The following is a 23,590-nucleotide window of genomic DNA, read 5'->3' as shown; positions in this document are numbered from 1 at the left end:
CACAAAAAATATTTTACAGTTTCTCTATTTCCTGCCCACGTTTGGTCACCATAAAACATTAGTATCAATGTCAGCATCTGATAAAATAAAAATATAAAACATACAAATATAAAACATGACAATCGTGATGTGAAAAGGGCTCTTTCTGCTTTGATCACCTTAAGGTTAGACCATTGTTATTCTCTTTATCTGGACATTAACCAGCCTCTGTTATCTCATCTGCAGCTGGTTCAAAATTCTGCTGCCAGAGTTTTTGACTGGAACCAGAAATGTGACACATTTAATGTTTTCCATGGAGTGTTTAACGCTCTTCGTTTTTTCCATCATTTTCCTGTGTTGCGGGCTTATTACAAATTGTATTAAATTAATCTCCTCAAAATCCTGCACACACGTACCCCATTTAAAATGACTTGAGTCTGTAATTTCTGCCAAATGTGCATCAACAAATTATTAATCAAAAGCTGTGAATACTTACAGGAATTCTTTGGCTTTCTATTTTTAACAAATTAGCAAAACTCTCAAAAAAAAAATGTTTCGCATTATCATAATGAGGTTTTTTTGAGTGAAGTTTTGAGGAAAGATTAATTCAATGCAATTTGAAGAAAGGTTGCAAGATGACAAAATGTGAAAAAAAAAGGAAACGCCGTGAATACTTTCCACAGTCACTGTATGATCATTATGTCTCTTACATGTAAATGCACAATATCAACAGAGTCGGTTACATTGCAGAGCAGACAGATGAAAATAAGACAGAGATGTATTTCTCCATGACTGTCGGAAATTAGCAGAAATCTGGCAGCAAGAGTGTCACCAGGAAACATCGAGCTTGTGTGAAATGACTGATTCTTCCTTTTACTTGCTCTGCCTAAAGCCAGGAACAACTTAGCTGGAGAAGGGGGTATGGCACATAGTTGCTGAAATGTGATGAAATTATGCTGGAAGATTTTAACACCACTTGGTCACATAGTGCTGCAACCTGTACATGTCAGTCAGTCTGGGCTGTGAGGGATGAAATGTGGCTCCAGCTCTTTCTGTTTGAGTGGAGATTCATTTGTTGGTCAGTTTTCTCTTTTGCTGTGGTGTCTGTCTTCATCCTTTTTTTGTTTTTTTTGTTTTGTTTAATACAAGTCTCAAGTTCATGTTTCAATGTGAGGTCAGGATAACGTTAAAAGTTACAGACGCTTCCCTCAGTGGTCAACTTAACCTTTCCAAGCCTTCAGCCTCCCTTTGAGTCTTTTTAAGGGAGCTTTGACCAGCTCTCTGTCATGGAACCCAATGTAAGGAGACATACAGAAGAAAGGCCGACCCTAACTATTCTGCGTATTAACTTCCGGTAAAATCGTTGAGTGACAGGAAACATGTCTGAATGTTGAGACACATACATATGCAAAAAAAAAAAAAAACGAAGAGAGAGAAGCAGTATTTCTTTGACAAACTGTCAATACAACTGAGCCAACGATGATGGCTGTCCTCTGGATTCTGGGTAATATTTGTTATCAGTGTGTTAAAATTCACAGATTTGCAACGTGTGTAACCGGACGGTTGTCGTCATTTTTTGCATCTCATCTCTATATGCAAACGCGGTGATTCCTCAAGCTGCACCATGAATGCTTAAAGGCTAGTTGAGGCCGGGTGTTGTCATCAGATACTGGATGTAACTTAGTTCCTTTTGAAGTGAAGTAATCAGCAAAGCTTTATATTTTAAAGCATTAATCAGTAATCTGGAGTTGGATTACATCTCCAAGATAACTGTGGCAACACTGCATTTCATTTTTTTTTTTTTTTTTTGTTTCACATATAAAAGCTAAAATAAGATGAAAGCATTTTGATTTTTTTCCCTTTACTCCAATTCAAGTCCAAGAGAACCAACTGCATTTTTACATTTAAAAGTCCAAGAAAGTACGAGTACAAACATGAATATCAAAGAATAAACAACTGCTACTGATAAGAATAAAGTGGCACAGGACTGAATGTAGTGAATGAACATTCAGAAAACTTGTTGCTGTAAGCAGTCAGAGTTGTAACGGGGATTCAACAGGCTTTCATGAAACCATGTATGAAAGGATCTCCAGCTACGTAATCTGAGCACGATCTGATCAAAGGGAAGAGGGAAGAAAGGACTTTGAAGTTTTCTCTTCCAACACATGTTCACATCTACTTTCACATCAAGCAATACAAAGGATTTTTCCCTCCTGGGTCAGCTGGGAAATGTCTGCCTCGTGTTCTCTGGATCTCAGGCTCTCAGCAAGCAGGCTAGATAACAGCCCAACTCCCTATCTGTCAAACGAGCTTCACCCCTCAGCCTTTGAGGAAGGAGAGCAGGCAACATAGGTCTGTCTGACATGCAATAATATTTGATGGGTATCTGGTTCTCTTGAGATCTCTGATCAATATAAAAGCAGCTTAAATACAGTAATTACTCGATGGGTTTAGAACTGGAGGTTCCCAAGTAGACGGTGCGGGAACAGAAAGGTTTAAATGGAAATTTCCCCTCTCAGGAATGTTTGAAGCCAGAAAAACTGGAAATGGTGATGAAGACTAATTCAAGGATCTTCAAAAAGCAGTCTCACTAGGCCCAGACGGAATAACGCTTTCCGATGAGAACAAATCTTGCACGCATGCAGCATGGTGTGGATGTGACCATTGTAAAAGTCTCGGTCCAAAATGTACATGGAGACGTTATTATAATGAAGAAAAGACACAAACTGGAGGTAATATAAGATCACAATCATCAACTAACTTTATCAAGAATGAAGGCTTGGGGTTAATGCCTTAGAAAAAGATCCTTTAAGGTCCTTAATCCACTGAAGTACCACCTTAAAATACATCTAAAATATTAAAACTACCCTCCTTTAAATGTTATCAAAGTTAACACCTCATGCTCTTCGTTCCTTTTTAGCCTCTTGTTGCATTTCAAAGAAATGCGACTAGAGTTCAACACAGAGATCTGATTTGTCTTGAATATTCATTGGAGGCATCCAGGTATTGAAACTCTGTTGTTATGAAATTTCCTTAAGCCGGTGAGTTGACATAACCCTAAAAGAAACCAAAGGTCAACAACATCGAAAATTAGGGAGGAGAAAGAAATGTGGGCATTTTAACAAAGAAGATGGTCCATTCAAACAAATTATGATTTTGAAGGTTACCAAATTTTTCTTTAACCTGGTCCACATGTGGGTTACTGCAAAGCTGAACGGGTTTGTTCACCTCACCAGGATTGTCAGTTTTACCTTTGGCGATATGAATTCAGGTGAGAGTCGTGTGTTTAGTCAGTGACTGTGTGATTTACAAGCTGTCGACTTGTTCAAAACTTTCCCATCACGTCGTGTGACTGCTTCTCTGTTTACTTGTCCCTCAAAATGCAATTCAAAACATGTTAGCAAGAACAAAAAAATATCTCCAAATAATCTCCACAGTTTTGCGTGTGTGTGCGTGTGTGTGTGTGTGTGCGTGTCCACATGCCCTCTCTCATATTTTAGGAGTTGCTCGGGGGTCATCAGTTAAGGCTCAAAACAAGAGAATTTGGAATTTCAACAACTAGGAAAATAATTTTCCCATATCTCTGTGAAAGATTGTAAGATAACATTTTTAGTTGATTAGAGAAAAGTCTTGGCATTCATGTGAGCCTTCAACAGTCTCCATTTTAAATTTTTAAGAAGGTCTGGCAGTCCCTCTGAACCCTCTGTTACAGCTTAATAAAAACAGATCTGCTGGTTACGCAAAGATTTATTTTTCGGGGTTCTCGTACAGACTCTGCTTTACAACAAGAACAGAGCTTATGATTGCCACTCTCTTTAATGAGCTGGAACAAATGATAGACACCATCCAGATATTTCAGAAAGCTGCTTTTTGATGTGTGTTTTATTTGAGTCGTCAACATTGGCTCGACTAAGACATCAGTGTCATTTAAACTTGCACTTATTGTCGTAGAGCTCCGTGAAACATATCTTTCTTGGGAATTTTCTGGAACATTAGCCAGGCCGGAGACACTGCACAGCCACATGTTTCTGCTTTTCCCTTTTACTGCTTTATGAACAGTTTGTTATTGGAAGTTTGAAGCTTATTCTTAGCGGCTCTCACAAGCCTTTATTTTTTCAGCCTTCAAGATTGATCAAGCTAAACATTTCTGACAAAGTCAAAAGTGAGAGCGCATATGGCTGTTTTATTAGTTCCAGGGTGATCGAAGTTCTGCATGTTCTCCACCCATCAAGTTTATGAAAACTTTGTCAGATCTGAGATTTTCCATTGATTATGATAAGAAAACAGAAAATAGTTTTAACAAAAAAGTAGCCTGGGGTTTTCCGTGCTCCCTTTTCTTTCTAGTTGAGAAGAAGTGATTGTATTCTTAAACTTATACTTCATTTTTCACCTCACTACACTCAGCATTTAACAAGTAATTTTTTTCCCCATTAATGAAAGGTGACTCCTTTATTCGCATTGGTTTGGCTGCTTTCAGTAAGAAAGTCTCGGGTTCAGTTCTCGTTTTGCCTTTTTCTTCCCGAATGCAGCTTTCATGTTCTCCCATGTGCTTGTATAAGTTTTTTTTTTTTTTTTCCCTGATACTCCGGTTGCCTCTCTCAGCTGAAAAACATAGATGTTAGGTCAACTAGCACGTCTAACCTTTGTGAGTTAATGAGTGTGTGTGTCGTTTGTCTCATGTGGTTTTGTGTTGGCTTTGTGACACCTGCACAAGTCATAGCTCACATCATCTGACTGATTTTCAGAGAATGCCCACAAACCTCATGAAGATCAAGACAAGCGATTTGATTGCTTAAAAGTTTCTTGAGATTGTAATATTTTAAACTCTTATCAACAAAGAGTGAAAAAGAGAGAGAAAACAATTGAGATTAAATGCTTTTCCGATGAACTAAAACAGCCTGAGAAAATGTCAACAACTTCACTTGAAGGAAATTCAAAAATTTACAAAAAAATAAAATAAAATAAAATAAAAAAAATCACACACATTCCAGGGAAGGATACAAAATAATAAACCATGAGAGAAACACAAGGAAACAGGTTTAAGGCATTAGCAAGGGGATTTGACCAACGCCTGCCTAACACATATTTAAGAAGGAGAGTTTGTTACTGAAAGAGGAACAGGTTGGTTAGGAACAGGGTGCAGCTGTGCGGAAAGGCAAATAACTAAAGATGAACTGAGTATATGGGAGAAATGGCTGGTAGAATACACAGGAATTCAGGCAGCAGGAAAATAAACAAGTAAAACAATAAAATGAAAAACAAAAGCTTAATTATCCTAAATTTAAAAATTAACTTAATTCAAAATAGTTCTGATTATCAGACCGTACTTTGTTCTCTCCAACTATGATAAAACAACATGCAATGTTTATATTTTTATATGTGTCTTTTCCATTTTTTTGGGCTTTAAACTCCTTTCTCTTCAACTTCTTTAGTGATTTTCCCCTCATCTAAAAGTGTGAATTGTTTTCTGATTTACAAATTTCATTTGTTCATCTTCTTTCAATGACATAAACTCAATAGCTCAAACTTTTCATATATATATTAATTGACATTGCATTTGTTATATGTAATATACATAGTATATTTTATCTTATATGGATGATTATAAGGTAAAAATAAAAAAGCAGTGGCTATTAACTGACTTAATAGCTACTGCTATTAAGCAGTGGCTATTAATTGAGATATTAAAAAGTTGAAGTTTCATGGAGGACTTTATGGTAATTATAATGTATTATATTAAAAATAATACATTAAATATTGAAACATCAGAAACACAGTAACATGTTTGTCACCATGCGCAACACCAATCTTTTGTTAATGTTACTCAAGTCCAAAATTTTAAGAGAAAAATGAACATTCATATATCGATACTCAGTTTAGACTAAAAATCTTCTGCTGCTAATGTTCTTTCATTGCAACCTTTGTATATTTAAACTGGCTTCAGGTTAAGCACATAATTGAAGCTCTGAGTAGTCAGTAGCAGTTGACTAATGGGAGGAACTGGAGACGTGTGCATAACTAAAGAATGTGACATATTGCATAAAAACATGTGTCCAGAATAACCCCTGCCCAGATAAATGAAGGCAAGAACAAACTAGTTAATTGTTCGGCACAATGGGGCTTTTCAGCAATCTGGCAGGCAGACACGCTGCTGAACTGTGTTAATGGAAGAACAGCAGTTTCTCTCTGGCAGGGCTTGGAGCCGCTGTTCCAAACCACTTCATCTGTCCTACTGGAGTCTGCTCACCGTACACCTATGCTAGTTTTGGACAACATAAACTCTGGAACAAGAAAAGCATAATTTTCCTCACTTTCTCGCTCATTCATTCAGTCTGTGCATGGTGTCCCATAAGCATTACCCCACACATACCAGTGTGCACAGATGAAACATCTCAAGGGCAGACCACCTGGCAGTTTCATGCCTGGTCAGAGGAAAATCATCCCGTCTTCATCAATAGGGTGCAGTGTGCTGAACGTGCCTCTGTCCCACTCATGTATCACTCCTATTAGACAGGCATGTGCCGGGCCAGTTCCAGGGCAGGGCAGGGCCCCGCTGCTGTACTCTCTGAAGTCTCATTCACGGCAATCTAATTCAGACCGACCAATTCTGCAGGTGCAAAAATGTGGAACGAGGAGAACTCGAAACATTATTTCTTCGCCCCAGATGATCCTTGTGTGAAATGAGCGGTGGAGGAAATCCATTTTTCAAGCCCAAACGCTGTTGTGTCAAGAATGGAACAGTGGATTTATGAATGGGCACCACATACATAAACTGCGTCCAAGAAAAGTACAGCCTTGTGTGGTTTTACTTAAGTTTCTAATTATTCAATTAGAGGATTTGATTCACTGACTAAAGCAAAACGCAGGGCATGGTATTTCTATGACCTGTAAACTTTCATGGCTGATATGCTTGATATACACTCAGAGGAAAAGCATAAATACATTTTTGTCTGCAAGGAAACATTCATGAGGACAGAATATGTTACGTGATTGTGTGGTTCTCAATCTGCAGACTGGTTTTGGTTGAAATAAAAAAAATATATGTAATTTATTTCAAGGCAAAATTTCATGTGGATTTTGATATATTTGCTGCTTCTAAACTGTTTATACATTTGAGTATGGCTTTATTATTGCACAGTTCTTTGCTTTGGTGCACTGCCACAAAAATATGTTAGCTGGGACATTGTTTTGTAGTTAGTATGCATGCGTTCATTCAGGATGAACTTACTCCATCTTACAGACAAAATCCTGCCTGTAACGGGAAGCCAGGTTCTGTGCTATTATCTGTGCTCTTGTCCGAATTTTTTCAGCATGAATGAAAATCTCTTTTTGGGACTTAAGTTAATGTTCCGGGCTCGTTCAGTGCGACAGTCACTCCAAACACCAGTTCAGAGCTCCTACAGCAATCGATGACCTTGAACAAATATTAAGTCGAGTCAGATATTTCCTGGGAAAATTAAGCAGTCAACATCTGATTTTCCAATTTTGTCCAGCCTCAAGCAGCTCTGCTGGAATCTTCATTCCAGCATCCTCCTCTCCCTCTTTTCAGCACCACCTGGTCACATGCATTACAAGTTAGCAAAGGCTATAAATGCTTAAGTGTTCAGTATTTGCTTGGACTTAACACTTGCCCCAATGCAAGTAAACAAAGAAAGCAAGAAAACATCTATTTCTCATGATAAGCTCATAAACATCTATACCTTATTGTCCATTTATTTATGGGCTCACATGTCTGTGAGATCTGTTTGATCTACCATGCAGTGTGACTACAGTTACTGTCTCATGGTTCTCACACACTTTGACATGTTTAAGTCCTTAGACACATCTGAAATCGTACAGTGTATGGTGGTCTGAAGTTGTATCTCCAAGTCGAATGTGCATGTTGGTCCTGAATGTCCATGTCAAAGCACATTTTCTGAAACCACACTAAGGTTTCAAAATAATAAAACGTGAACATTTTGACCTCAACCATAAGTATCTCTTGATTTGAAACTAAACATCCCACAGTCGCTGATGGGGTCAGCAAAACGACGCATTTCGCAAGCTACAGAAAACCATTGTTATTATGAAATATGGTAAAAACAGTTGAGGGTTCTTCCAATTATTACAGAAAAAAAAACAACCAGTGTCCTTTGACTGAGATTGCCCCCCCACCCCCCCCTCTCATTATATGGCTCATTTATTGACAATAAAAACTTATATATATATTTTTTTTTGTTCCTCCACATTTTTATTATAAGCCACTCTATGAAGCACTTGAAATGATAGAAATTGTTTAGTTTGGTAAGGTTTTGTGTATGTTTATATTTATGAATGTTTTTGCATACTTGGACTGTATTTGGAGTGATAGAAGTGCTCCAATGTGATGGATACTGTACACTACCTAGTTAGTGTGTGTAAAGTCACTGGCTGCAGTAAATCTATATAAAGTGTTTAGAAGTAGAGAAGAAGCTGCAGGCTCCAGAAGACTTAAACACACAGAGATGTCTGGCTGAGACAAGAAAACATCTTCAGCAGTTTGGGTTTCTTCAACTAAAGCAACAGGCCAAAAAAAAAAAAAAAAATGATGTAAAGCAATCCAAAGTGGTTGGAACAGAGTTCTGGCATTTGAGAGATGAAGTATGATTTTTCTCTTTTATTCTTTCAGCATTAAGTTATTGAGATCCACAGGCTTAACTTTGTCCCTGATATAAATTCTTCCATGTGAGAACAAGACCTCTCCTGTTTCAAGTTTTGAGCCACTACACAAAAGCCCTCCACCCTCCAGTTATTCAAGACCCTTTTCATGAAAGCCTTTCGGTTCCTGTATGTTTCATTTGGCAGGTGATGAAGTTCAGTTCCGATCTGCTCATCATTCTGTCTCATCATTGGCCCTATCACTCTGTGATGAACTTATTGTTCAGGCTTTGTGGCATTCATTTTTTTCTGGTTTGGAGTCTGTTTATAATTTGTACAGCAGGTGTCATTCATTCTTTGTCTCCATATCCCTGCTGTCACCATGTAAGTACTGTAATTTTCGGCCTGTGGTGCCACTACTTGAACAGTGATTCGGCTAAAATGGGAATTTATTGATGGGTTTTGATAGGCTGGACGGCTGCTTGATGAAGAGGATAGCAAAAGCTCAAGGGTGAAAGAGACACTGAGGACAACAAGAGAGACCAAAGAAGAGAAGAGTGACAAAGTGATTCTGGCAAGTTTAGTGGATGAAGATAACGGTAGTGATCGATGACTATGAGTCAAATTAACAGAATAGATTCTGTCTTTGACCAGTTTTTTTAAATGGTGGCAGAAAAATCTGAAGGCCATCTGTCATTCTGACAGATTACAATCACACTGACCACCTGGTGCAGAAGCGCAGATTTCCCCTGGTTCAGAGAGTTTTGTCGACTTCTGATTACTTCAAGTGGAGAGATGTTTTCTGTAATGCTAGTCACCAGTCTGGCAGCAGAGCGCTCATTCAGCCTCCAGATCAACATTAACACCTTGAACCATTTTTCTTTTTTTTTTTTTGCACAAACAAAGTTAAAACTTGTTTACAGTTGTTCCCTGGTATCTCTGACTATTCATAGTTTCTATGAAAGATCCCTTGATGATTGTTGGTACAGCAGGATGGAGAGTTTCTCTGAAGTCTATGACCTTGTTCTTTGTTTCACAAAGTCATATTCATCCCAGTCTCAGGTTTTCTTCCAGTTCTAACCTAACCTATAACTTCCTAAGCATCTCCATACATGATGCTGCCACCACCATGCCTCACCAAAGGGAGCATGTGCTCACTGCTCAGGTTCAGTCAGTTCATGATTGGTCTCGGTTAAATAAAACACCTTCTTTCACATGTTTGCTGTGTCTTTTGATTGGCTTTTGGCAAACCGTGAACAGGATTTATGAATGCTGGATGAGAGATGTATCACTAATAGTGGTCCTGCTGAAAGTCGCATAAAATCCCAATAAAACACGAGAAAGTTTGTGTTGAATACTTTCGAAAAAAACACATCTTATCTTTACGACACATAAGCTTTCAGTAACATTTTTTTTTTCTGTTCTGAAAATCAAGTGTATTAAAATTGTCAAGTGTATTTAAGTTTCCAGACAATCGTCTGTGCTTAACAATGCAGCCAAATCATCGCACTATTTCCATGAGTTTTACTTGGAGTCAATTTCAGAGATTGACTCTTTGGAGTCAATCTCCAAAGAGTCTTTTGTTTTTTGTTTTCCATTTTCCTCTTTATAGATGTCATTTCACTCTTGTATGAACCATCTTCAGGAACTGGGGAACAGGGGATGTGACACTTGGTGGACAGATTAAGCTCAGTTTCCTTCAGGTTAGAAAACTAGAGACGGTGTAATTTCCAGAGTCTAAGACTCATTTTGCACATGATCTGTACACCCTCATACTTTTTTGAGAAAATGACTGGTTGATTAATCTTATCTGAGACAAGACATTCTTAGGCTACTGCATAACTTGATGATCAGTTATTACAATTATAACATAAATAGTAGAAGGGTAAGAAAATACAAATATCAAACTCTGCAAGTTGGCGATAACTCGTCCCCACAGCTTTCTCACACAGATAGATATGATGTGCTCAGATGTAATTAGAAGCATATCTGTAATAGTCCTGTCCTCCTTAGTGCCTGATCATGCAGAACTCGGCAAAGGACAGAATATATTTCTTGGTATGGAAGGAATAAATCTCTTCAAAGTGACTGGAGACCACCGAAGAGAGCAAGATGACTGAGAAGATGATGAAAAAGAGGCACTGCATCAAGTGAAATGTGTTAGGAGAAAAGACTGGGCCAAGTGGTAGGAATGCCAATGTCCATGTCAAATTTAGTTGTATGGCACATTTAAAAACATAAGCAGTTGAGTCTTAGGTTATCTGTTTTCTTGTTTTGCACCTTTATTCTTTTATTTTTGAGACTCCATAATCTGTTGCTGCTTCCAAACATGTCTGAACTCTTCTTGGCGCAAGAAGAGTCCTGCGTTCTTTCTGCATGGAGTTTACACATCAGCACATTTCAGCAACAACCCAATTTAAAGTGATAAAAACACAACGTAATAAACAACTACATATATGGCATGGGTTCTCTCATCCAGCTTCCTCCCATTGTCAAAAAAAACAAAAAAACAAGACTGTTAGGCTAATTGTATCTCTGTAAATTGTCCTTAGGTGTGAGTGTGTGTGTGCTCAAGTCCGGGTGTCAGTTCTTCAAAAAGATGTGCAAAGAAATCACAATGATTGGACATTCTTTCAAGCTCATTACAGAGGAAGTTTGACAGCACATGTGATGTCACATCAAGAAGTGATCTGTGTTTTTGATCATCATATATATACACATGGAACAGCTGGTGTAGTTAAAACAAGTCAAAACAGTGAATATATCCTTAGTTTTCTTTCTCCAAATTGTACAAAAAAAAAAAAAAAAACAACTACAGCAGCCAGACCCCAGGGGACCTCAAGGTGTACAACAGTAGAATCCGGCAGTGACTGACAGACAATGACAAGCTTAAATACTGGTGAGTTGATTACTGGGTGGAGAACCAGTGGCTGATTTGTAATGGACTGCAGCTGAGAGATGAGACCAGAAAGGTGGACTAAGGAAGGAGAGAGAGAATGAGAGAATGGGGGAACGAGGCAAGGGAGAACAGGGGAACAAGGAAATTGAAACTGAAGCAAATAACTAAACACAGGACCTGAACCGGGCATAGAAGACTGAACAGAACAAGGCTGATCAAATCACAAAAAGGAATAAACTAGTGCAAAACAAATCCAAAACTCAGGCACTGAACAAACTGGAAGAATAAACTAGGCTGGGAGGTAGAATGAAAATGAGAACAACAAAAGCTGAAATCTACAACCGGTTTGGATATGACAAACATTATATAATCTCTTTTTAACTTTATTTGTTGAAATATTGTTAAGCCACAAACCGACATTGACAGACAACCCAGCAGACATGCATAATCTTCTGACCTTTGTCTAACACACCCTCATTTTTGCATTTTTGTCCACTAGAGGGCGTAGTGGGCACTGTTGAGCTGTTCCCTGGCTAACCCAGCCTGTGACCCCAATTTGGAACAAGAATGGACTTTGTAACATTCTACGTTCATCCTTCTGTGCAGTTTCATTAAGTTTCAAGTTTTTTTTTGTTTTTTTTTAACCTTTGTAATGTGCAGTTATGACGTTCAGCTTTGGTGAAGCCATGGCAGCCAATATTGAGTTGATTAACAAACTGTACCGTAGTACTGGCCCTGGGGACCCTGCCATCTGCTCTGTCATCTGAAGGCAGGAAAGAGGCTTATTCATCTTACCTTCTGCTGTGGACTCTGCCAGTCTGTTTTGAGCTTCAGTCGCAGCACGAATAAGCTTCCAACAGCCTGAAATTCTGCTCTCACTGTAGGCTACAACAAGCCTCGTTTGGCGCACAGCCGAAAACCTTCCTTTCATTTCTGATTAGAGTCAAGACTGGAAATAATGTTCCAGCTGGGCTAAATTTAGGACGTGTGTTTCCTTGATTAAGGGGAATCTGATTAATTCTGACTCATTTGAGGACATTTTAAGAAATGCACTGCAACCGCAAAGCCCACCTGGTGTTTTTTGCTGTATGCACACAAAAAACACGAGTGATCAGCCGAGGTTTGCCCTCATCCTCCCTTAAATCTGTTCATCTAGACAACGCACAGTAGTCCAGTACCTGGCAGATTGCCCTCCTGTACATTGATAGAATGAGTGCTTTTTAGTCTGTGCAAAATATTGGCTATAAAATGAAGACAGGAGGCCAAATCTTCACATCACAATTTTAAAGGAAGGATTTCTTTTCATGTGTTTTTTTCCTCCAGTTGAGAGGCTGATATTACCGCCTCAGAGGAAGGACTGTCAGTGGTGGTATTACCTTTTGATATGCTACAAAAAGCTCTATCAAGATCTGCATCCAACTGCTTTTACACTTTTGCTGCCTGTTAAATGAAAACCTTGGATATTTTGTTCATGTAAATTACCTCTTAAAACATGTTCAGTGTGTTTAGGAATGTGACAGGAGAACACAGAGTGTGACTGCATGACAAATGAAAAGACTGTTTACAAATACAAATCTGAAAAATGTCTAAACTGGATTTAGCTTGAAGTTTGACTATAGGCATCGTATATCACATTATGTTTGCACTTAGCCCATTACATTACATCCACATGTCAGTGTGCAGGTTGGTGTGCATGTGTGTGTATCTATATCTTCCTCCTCTGACTGTAGGGTGTGACCATAAGATGCATCTTCGCAGCTGGAGTTCATCAAGCCCAATCAAGAGGAGCGGAGTCCCTTAGGCGAATCCTAGACTGTTTGCTCACATGAGGGGTAATCAGGCACACCTACGCACTTTCAGCTTCTGTGTTTTCTAGAAATTCACATGCTTAATCCCGTTGTCTCCCGAACAGGAAAACAGATTGCCAGTAGGTGTTACGTTCCTGCAATTTAGTGCTCTCTCTCCTCGTTCTTAGAGTCTGTTTCAAACACACCTCAAGACTACCTCATTGCATCTCTTCACCAGTTTATGCTGTCAAAATGTAACCACAGCAACTCACCGTTACTCACCCTCACGTCCAATAAGCACCACTCATCACCACCTGCCAGTATTTGTGGGAAAACTCACCTTTCCTCTTGAAGCTCACCCACCTCTCCAACAGTAAACAAAGCATCTCCTCACCAATTTCGAAATGCAGCTCAATAATCAAGTTCATCGCTGCTCCTCCTCAGTGGCATCTTGGATTTCCCATGAAAACTTGGAAGAGCCGTTCATTTATTTGTATCAAACATTTTAAACATCCTCTTGTTTCTGTGTATTTTTCTGCACGAGAGTCTCAGATCAAGCCAACGCGACATTCTGCTGTAGTTCTAAATTGTATTTTAAGGGTCATGATCCTGTGAAGAGGGAAACCTTTGCCCCAGTTCCATGTCCATCTCTGCCTGTAACGGGCTTTCCTTCAGGTCTGCACTGCTCTATCCATTTTCCCACTTTCTCTGATTAGTCTTTGAACATGCTGGAGAAAGTATCCTATCCTTTATTGAACATACTGTTCAATAAAGTCAAACACTTTATTTAACTCTTTGAGTTTTTGACTTTATTGAACATAAATAAAGTCAAAAATCCAACTCAAACTCAAAGTGGAAAAAAAAATTATATATTTTTTCATTCAGTGTGTATGAAAAGCACCTTATGTCAACATTTTGCAATGAAGATCTCTCTATCTTCTGTGTGCTGCCAGTATTTTTCAGAGAATCCTATCCAGACCAAGGCTTCCCATACACAAAATGTCTCCAGCTGAGAGGAAGCGGTTATATTTCAGTTTTAGTGTCTTCTTCTCGTCCCAGATTCTTCACAGCGGTCAGCAGACAGAGGCTCTACAAAGACATAAAAATCTGCTTGTGTGTTTTAGGGTGTGTGTTCTTTGTTATTTTAAGCAGCTGTTTATTTGATCCACATCAAGCACAAAGCCCTATGAAGGTCCAGGGAAGAAGCAGCGCTCACTTTAGTTTCAATATTCATGGTTCAAATTGGGCTTTTTACTATTTTTGCTTTCATTTTAATAGATACACTTTTATTTGGTGAATTAAGTGACGTAGTGGAGCTGCGGAGTGCAACAAAATATAGTTGCAGGTTCAAAAAGACCACAAACAAATCAGTTCTGGTCTGATTATATCAAGCAAGCAAATAATGCACATTTATTTGGTTATTCAGCCAATTTCTTGGTTTGCATTTGCCCTGCTTTTCTGACTCACTTCATCCACTTTGCATTTATTAGCAGTGAAACATAAAAAATGCAACAATAAATATGTCTTCTTTTGACAATCAGAACAAAATGCATCTTATTAGCTTTCTCCAACACACTGACTATACATGGAGTACTTAAGAAACACATTTGTGTATTTTAACTCAATCAGAAAAAAAATATTATGTTACAACATATTAGGCAAGGACTCGTTAATACTTTTCCTTCCTTCAGATACGGAATAAGGGTTTGGTCTGTCTGGACCTCTTACGTCACTGCAAGATATACGTCTCACTTTCTACTAATATATATGTATTTAAATAATTAACTGCCTCAGCAATATCATATTTGTATGCAAGAAAAAAAGGGATTCATTTCAATAAAAATGTTTAATGTGTTTAAAATCTATGTTATTAATTAATACATTGAAGTCCTGGTGCTAATAGAAGTCTACTTTCTATGATTCTTAAAAATAGAAATATCTCCAAGCCTCCTTAATAAGTTTTTCTTAGAGATTTTAACAGGCAGTAAGGTGGGTGATACCATGGCAACAAACAAGACACATACATCTGAGGCTCCCAGTCGCTCAGTGGGAAGGTCTCAGGAGACTCAGATGTTTTCTCTGCAGCAAGGAACCTCTCCACTTGTCCATTTCAAAAGACATAGAGTGAAAACTGTGAAAAAGAGTCACCTCTGCAGTTTGGGCCCATCAGTTAACTGGAAATTGGAGTGACAAAACAATCTGAGGAGGGTTTAGGATCTTCTAAGCAATTGATTAAAGCGGGACAGCCAGAGGTACAGGGTAACTACATGTTTGGACATTTGTCTTAACACTGTGAGAGTTTTTTTTTTCTGCAGGAAAGGACTGTTACTTTCTCTCTCTTTTTTTCCATTCGAACCAGCCTCAGTGTCTTTATATGGTAGTGAACGGAGAGTGCGTATGAGAGATAGATGCAGAAATCTCTTGGCTCAGCTCATTTCTCTCATCCACTTCCCTCTGGCAGTGGGTGTACTGAGGGAATATAGTTGTCACCACATTATAGAGGTAGAATATTTCAACAATGCTCTAAGATGGAAAAAAAAAAAAAAAACGGGAAGCAAAAGTTTTATAAGAATACAAGTGGACAGTACTGCGGGGGGATTTTAAGCTAAGGACAAGATGCGTGTCATAACCACTACTCGTCATTTGTCATCAAACAAAGAATGATAGGCCCAGTTAAAAATAAGGATACTGAAAATGGGTATTTCTGCTCGTTTTGTGCCTCTTTTATTCCCATAAAATGTGCATAAACATTTAATCCTAATGAAGTCTTGCTCCACCTTAATCTAAATAGATTTTAACTGGTTGCTTTCTTATTACTATCCACATTTTAGGACACTAAAGATTAGAGTTGTACCAAAACATGCTCTGTTTTTACCCTCTGCTTTGTCCTCCTTCCTTTGTAACCACAGCATTGATTGCACATAGGAACCTCACTTGATTTGAAAATGATCAGAGAATTATTTTTATTTCCTCCACTGCATCTTTTTCCAAACCATAATATCTGTTCATGGGCAATTTCATATTTTAAGTGTGGCTTAGACATTTTTATTTTTTTTTAATAATATGTAACTCATCAAATCTCTGGTAGTTTTCATGCATGACATGTGGAGAAGAGTCATTAAATCAGCTTCCTGGTTTGTATTACTTCTAATCAGTATTATTTATGTCTCTCAAGCAAGGACGTGCTTTATTGCCTCTGATTGTATTTTGGCTCAAGATTTTTTTGGCTTCTTTAGTTTCTTCATCTTTAAACAAAAAGATTGTTTAGCAAAAACACAGATACTGCCTAAAAGCAAAACTATTCTCATTTTTACTAAAATCTGCAAATAAATTGGCGAATTGGTGGCATCTCTGCCAGTTCTGCAACTACTTTTCCCCTGCTGTGTATTGTGTTGCTAGAGTAGATACATGTAGCAGATAGCACCAAATGCATCTAGACAGAAACATAAGCATCAGCTGGGATAATTTGTACCAAACACAACAGATGCGATGAAGAGATCAGAGTGAGGACAAGCAATGCTTCTTACATAATTTAAAGTAAGAAAAAAAGTCTTGGTCTCAACCTAGTGAAGCATTCCCTAAAGTTTTAGGATACAATTTCAAAGGAGTCATCTCAAATTGGAATGTGAAAATCAGATGGTGACGTTTCAGATGGCACAGAAAAGTGGATTCCTCCATGTCTTGAACTTATTTATATGGACATGAAAATAATTTATTGAAGTTAAAATGTAACAGATTGTAATTTTGCTATGTAATATTTGCAAGTACGTTCTACAAACCTATATTTATATGAGAATAGAAAAAGAAACAGTCGCTCACAATCGCATGCCGTTGTCACTGGGATGAGGCTCACCGAGGAAGAAAGATTTCTTAGATACAGATCTTATTTGAAAAATGTTTAACATTAAGATCTGTTCCTTAATCTATGAATGTGAGCATCTGTTGGAATGTTACAAAATCATTGGTTTGAATTCTGTATTATGATTTTGAACACAATTTAATATAACTTCTTTTGTGGGAAATTATAGAAGGTAGAATATTTCTGTGATATCCCTGACACATATTTTCCCAAAATTAGCTCTTTGGCAGTTTTCTTTTTTCTTTTTATCCCATTTCCTCTCCTGTTCCAAAATTTACCATCAGCTTTCAAGAAGTGGGAGTTTTTCCCACACAATCAGCATAATGCACACAGCTTCGGTCTGTGTCAAGCATTTTCCTCTTGCTGTATATCACAGAAATTTATGAACTTTCATTCTGATAACCATGCGTAGTAAATGTGGCATTTACATACATTTAATTGTGGCAATGATACATCGTCCATGTGCACAGTATATCATTGCATAGGCGCTCTCATAGCTTGATCAAGCTCATTTAGAAGCAGATCTGTTTTTGCGTCTAGTTTCTGATGTTCCAGTGTCTTGCCCATTTTGCCTATATAAATGTATTTCTTGATTTAATTTTCCATGGTAGTTTTCTAACTGTAAACCACATTCTTTACCTTGGACATTTTGACTATGTCAATGATTTTGAGTCTGACAGCTTTCTTGCGCTCTCTGAACCGCCATCCCTGCTGGTATGCAGGGTCGAGCCAGCCAGCATTGAAATCAGATACGAGGATGTCCGCTGGCGGTAAAATGAAAAGTAAACTTGGATTCAGGACCAACAATTGGAGAAAAACACACACACACACACACACACACACATACACACACGGACAAGACTCAAAATAATCCCGTATGTGGTCAAAAAGATACAGACGATACGTCCCGGAAGCTTCCAAACACAATCTCACAGACATATTTGACTCGCTGAGGTTGATTCTGTTTGTCCTTAGTATCCAAATTGTTTGGAAGCATTAAAAGGCTATGTTTATTTGCTGTTGACTTGTCCAAGTAATTTTTGTGGGCGGGAGATGGGGCTGGTTTGAAACTTTTTCATTTCCTGTCATGTTGTAAAGAGAACAAGATCTCTTTCACTATGTTCCTCAAACAGAATCTCTGTATCTGTGTATGTAAGAGAGATTCTCAACTTGTGGTTAAGTCAATAGGAGGAGGGTGTTTGCAGTGGCACAAAGCCCAGATGGCTTGGAGACAGAAAAGACTGCATGCATGAGCAAAAAATATTAAGACTCCCTTGTCAATGTAACATGTGATATTGGAGCAGAAACTGATGGGGCAGTACGTCATTAATAAAGTTGTTCAAGTGTTAAAACCTCAGAAAAAAAACAATAATTTTGACAGTGCACTTCAGAAAAACTCCAAAGAAAGTTCTTTTTTTTTTTTTTTGCTTTATTATTGGTTTTTATTGCAATTGGAGACAGGTCAGTATTCCAGGATTGTACTTTCACTCTTTTACACACACAGACACATGAAAAGTTCTAAATATTATCACAATACACTTATTTTTTTTTATTTATTTTTTTGTAGGCTGCTGGGACAAGCTGGAGCAGGTGGTGATTTGATAAACAGTTTCAAACTTTATGGACCAAAAGCAAACTTGTCAAAGTATTTAATTCTACTCAAACATAGTGAGTTAAGGGGAAAGAAAACTGCAGTAAGAGTGTTTTCTTTAGCACATTTCCTTTGCGGTGGTGGTCAATATCACCATCTTCAACATTTCACAGCAAAAGCTTCAAACAGAAGCTGTCAGTTTTGGAGCAGGTCAGAAACCGTGAATGCTTTGCTGAAATAAATAGTTCATGAAATTGTATAGTGAAAAAAAAAAAAAGTCAATATGTGCGTGTGTGTGTGTGTATGCGAGAATAGTGCTGTGGGTCATTATGATAATTTAAGGCTGTGGCAAAGTTATTATTTTTCTGCTGAATGGCAGATTTAGACACACAGAAAGACCAGAATGAGATGTAATACCAAAGCATTTTGTTTCATTCGTATTCGAGTATGAAAAGGAATGCATATTAGAGTTAAAATGTAATAACCCAGCATTTTTCTTTGGTCTTGCTTACATTAGCTGGAATTTGTCTCCAAACCGAGACCCAAAGACCTTTCCCATCTCACTTTGGATGCAGCAGATTATACATTTCGGACTGTTTTGTAAACAAGTATAAACACCCAAATCATTAAAAACTAGCCACCGCAGCTGCTGTCCTGTCATACCACCACCAAAGACTCAACAAATGATACAACTAAATGCGGTGACAATAATTACAACACGTTTTACAAGTTCTGCATGCTCGGTGGGCGCATTACTTGTTGCTGTAACTTTTGTGTAATCAATTTGTTTCATTCTTGGATTCTGTGATTATTAGCTCTCCCAATAAGACGTGTCAAAAGACTGTGACCTAAGCAGTGGCGGGAAATCCCCAAAGCATTCTGTTCAAGAGCTTTGGGAATAAACAATATCACAGTCAACATGCAATTCTGTTGACTACTCCATACTAATGCAGTACCCCAAGGTTCAGTCCTGGGGGCCCTCTTATTTAATGCCTATATGTTCACACTAGCTCAGATTATAACACTTTAAAAGATAGTTACCATAAATATGATGACACACGTTACAATATCACCATTTGACCACAAACCCAATCAATTGTGTGGGTGGACAGAACAAATCAATGCGTTGATGTGCTTCAGCTTTCTTTAGCTGAACATAAATGTCAGCAGTTTTATCGCTTTCCTTTAAAGTCTACAAAAAAACACTTGTTGGAACGTTAATAACCTTCCATCAAGGGAAAGATTGCATTAACTAATAGGTTTAATGCTGATTGTGTGCAGTTTCCTTCTTTGATCTACCATGGCGACCATTTTTAAACATGTCTGTATTAATATTCTGATGTAGTAATAGCTCGCTTAAGCATGAATGGAAATGGAAAAAGTGGCATTTGGCACATTAATTCTGACAAATGCTGGAGTTCCACATAGCAACATGACCTGTGTGAAGGTGGGCAAAGAGTGATGGCAACAAACTAGACAAGCTTGTATGAAAGTTCCACTAGCTCAATGGTCAGCTGTGTGTCTGAGTGCCCCAGCAGACTTGGATGTTTTCTCTGCTGTCAAAGCCCTTATGCATGTGTTCATCTCAGACCTGCAGAAACCAAGTAACACATTGGGTTGTTTCTGAACGAAGCTTACAGAATGTTAACAAAAAAAAATCAAATCACCTCATCCATCTGAGGTCATCTTTGAGCGGGAAACTGGAAACACAAGTCGGATTGAGGATTTTTGAAACTGTAATATCCTCACAAAGCTGCTCATTAAAGCAGGACAACCACAGGCACTGAATAAATATGTGCCAACATATTCACAGTGTGTTTCGACAGGCAGAAATGAATAAGAATCTGCAATTTCCATGCTATGTGCTAACATAGAAAATGTCAGCCTGATATCGGCATGTGACTGAAACTGTTGAGCAGAAGATAACAGAGCAGATTGTAATCCCAGACATACACATACAAAGAAAACCATGTGAACATAAACACACACACGCACACACACACATCCCAAAGGAGTCTGTGGTAGTGTGATTAGAAGTGCATCTTTTCAAGCAATCTGGAGCAAGCAGCGGGATGCTGGCAAATAATATCAGCTCTGAATAATGATTGCTCATTTTGTCAAAGCTCTGTTCATTTATTTCTGGATTTTTGTCTCTGTTTGTTAGAGTTTGATGTTGCGTTACTGTAAATGTGTTCACCAGAAAGGTTATTTACTCTAACTTTGGAGAATTAGCACTAGATTAACCGAGAAAAGACCTGAAGTTGACATATCATAACTTAATTTTAAACAATTGTGAACTCTACCAATATATGATGGTCAGAAGTTATACTTTGAAGATAGGAAACATTTTATGCCTTTGTTTCCATTAACCGTGTATCTTTTCATTATATTTTAGAAACCTCGCAGGATTTATGTTAGTATGTATTTTTTAAATACTTAGAATGGGAAAACTGACCATTTTTTAAAAGTTGCATTAAAAGGATATTTATTGGAGTAGGAATTACAGCTGGTAGAGGTGTTTCTGTGTGGATCATTGCCGTTCTGTCCTTCTGATACTGTCGCATCAGTAACATCATTTTCAGAGGAGCTTTTTAAAATATATTTGAGGCATGAATGCCAGGACTTTGTGGGGCAACATACACAGCTGCGTGAGCGATAACTTAATAGTAATTAATCTCATACTATTTTTTTTATCAATCTCATACTAAACAAAATAGAACGTAGACCTGTCTGTAATGACAAAGATTTACTCATGTCAACCAGTAAAAAAAAAAACTGTTTAAATGGCGGCATTGCAGCGGAGTCTAATCAGTCTTTTTGACTTTGGTTCTCAAAACTGTAAAATGCAACAAGTTATTGTTAAAATACTTACAAATACTTAATATTTTTTTTACCCATGGAGGTTGCTCAGCTTCGTCAATGTATGCTGGGCTGATGACATGGTTGGGTTTGTTCTGTACTGGAATCTACCGAGAAAACACAGCAATGCTAACTTTACATGAGTTGTTGTTTATTGTATTGTGTTTGGTGTAAATTTAGACAATGGGACGCTGCGTCACTATTGACTGTAATTAAAATGAAAACAAACATAGTGAGGTGATTCTGAATGGCTTCCCACATGAAAAAATAGAGCACAGTGGGAAAGGGCTGACTTCCGAAGGACTGACATTTTTGCCTTAAACATTTCTTTCTAGAAGATTTTGAAGGGCTTGTACAAGCAAAACCGATTAAGGATCTAACAGGTCGTTGTTACCCTCTCCAGCTAAAATCAAATACTGTGCTGGCAGTTTTTAATCCACAAAACGCCAAATCTTCGCTGCCGGCTAGGAAACGAAAGATACTGGGAGAAACATCAGAGACGAGCAGCTCTTTTACATGCTAAAGGAGCCATTGCTACAGCCACCGATAATGAATGAGAAACCACCTACCTGACACCGAACCAAAGACCAGAACCTAAACATGTGTTACCGGACTGAAGACTGAAACGGACACTGAGCGACCTACAGAACTACTTATCGGATCACAAAGTCCGACCAGAAGTACATGTCGTTCATTGTTTCGTTTATGAAGCTGAAGGTGGCAGCAGTGAACATCAGCTTCTTCGTCCAACTCTTTCCTGTTCCTCAGTTTACTCCTACTGATTTCTACATTCCCATCAATTTCAGTGCGCTCTGGTTCAATTGAAAAGGAACATTACCCATTGCTGTTTTGGCTTGCATAATCGAACGAAGAATACATAATTTACCCAGAATGCATTGCAGCATAAACAACATGCGCTGATGTGACCATATTTTATTAAAACTGATAAAAACCCAACTGTCTACAGTATTATTACTGTATTGTTTTTCCATGTAAAATAAATATTTCTCAAATAAAATCCTCGGTTAAAAGTAATTGTGCATCCCTTTATTTTTTTTTAATTAATCACAGGGTATAGTCCACAAGAGAACCCATGCATTAACCTAAATACACCGCTGACATTTAGAATATGCAGAGAGAGCTGCTTGTTACTAAGAAGTCCTAAAGGAGATTCTTGTGCAAGTGGCTCCCGTGTACCGCCAGAACCGCATCCCGCAGTCTCGCTGACATTCGCCAACACGTGCACGGCAGCTCGCGCGCTCGTTGCTCTACAGCAGCAGCAACGGCAGCGGCGTTGTCCCGCACAACACGAGCAAACGGCGTCCAGCACGGGACAGAGCCCGCACCCTCTCACTGCAGCATGGCAACCGAGGTAAGGGATTTCCTGCTGCTTCTGTTGGTATTCCCTCAGAGACTCCATTGCTGCCCATTCTTATTTTTTTATCCCGGCAAGTGCAGGTGGGGGATGCGTTGCTGCAAACTGAATCAGATGCGTGTGTGTCCTGAATGTGGCGAACACCTGATTGAATATTCGACCGATTCTGCAGCGCAGGAGAGGATCGTTTGCTTGTTTAGTTGTTGTTGTTGTTCTTCTATTTATATTATCTAACATCTAATAACATTTTGCAATTTGCTTGCATTTTAATTTTCTTTTTTTTTTCTTCCTTTTTTTGTACTACAACTCAGATGCAAATATTTATTGAGTAGTTATTTATGGAGACTGTTGATTCAGACTGTGATTGCACTGTTTATGAAAATGACTATTATGATGATATCCAGCATCAGGGACGTACAAATCATTGTCTTACCTTCATCTGCATCATGTTTTTACTCATCTTTACAAGGTTTACTAAATATTTTTAGCTAAAGTGTATCCTTTTGACACATTTCAGAGCCTAAAACAGATTTCAATCCTGAACTCTTTTTTTTTTTGGGGGGGGGGGGGGGTTTTTTTTTTTTTTTTTTGGTTTTTTTTTGTTTTGAAAATTAAAATAAAAAAA

At 38.2% G+C, this 23,590-nt stretch overlaps 1 protein-coding gene across 1 annotated transcript in view; it reads left to right on the top strand.

Moving 5' to 3' along the window:
• The first annotated feature begins 22,274 nt into the window (after positions 1-22,274).
• The window catches only part of LOC106964416 (golgin subfamily A member 7B-like), a 21,445-nt gene continuing 20,129 nt past the window's right edge, over positions 22,275-23,590 (top strand). Inside the window, exons 1-2 of the mRNA XM_015059946.1 lie at positions 22,275-22,405; positions 22,758-22,962. Of these exons, the coding sequence (XP_014915432.1) occupies positions 22,275-22,405; positions 22,758-22,962 (336 nt within the window). The remainder of the gene's footprint in view (positions 22,406-22,757; positions 22,963-23,590) is intronic.

The sequence above is a fragment of the Poecilia latipinna genome, unplaced genomic scaffold (genome assembly GCF_001443285.1).
Source record: "Poecilia latipinna isolate Pla-1442-1.1 unplaced genomic scaffold, P_latipinna-1.0 Scaffold1671, whole genome shotgun sequence".
NCBI lineage: Eukaryota > Metazoa > Chordata > Actinopteri > Cyprinodontiformes > Poeciliidae > Poecilia > Poecilia latipinna.
Note: the sequence above shows the minus strand (reverse complement) of the source record. Positions and strands in the feature narration are given on the sequence as shown.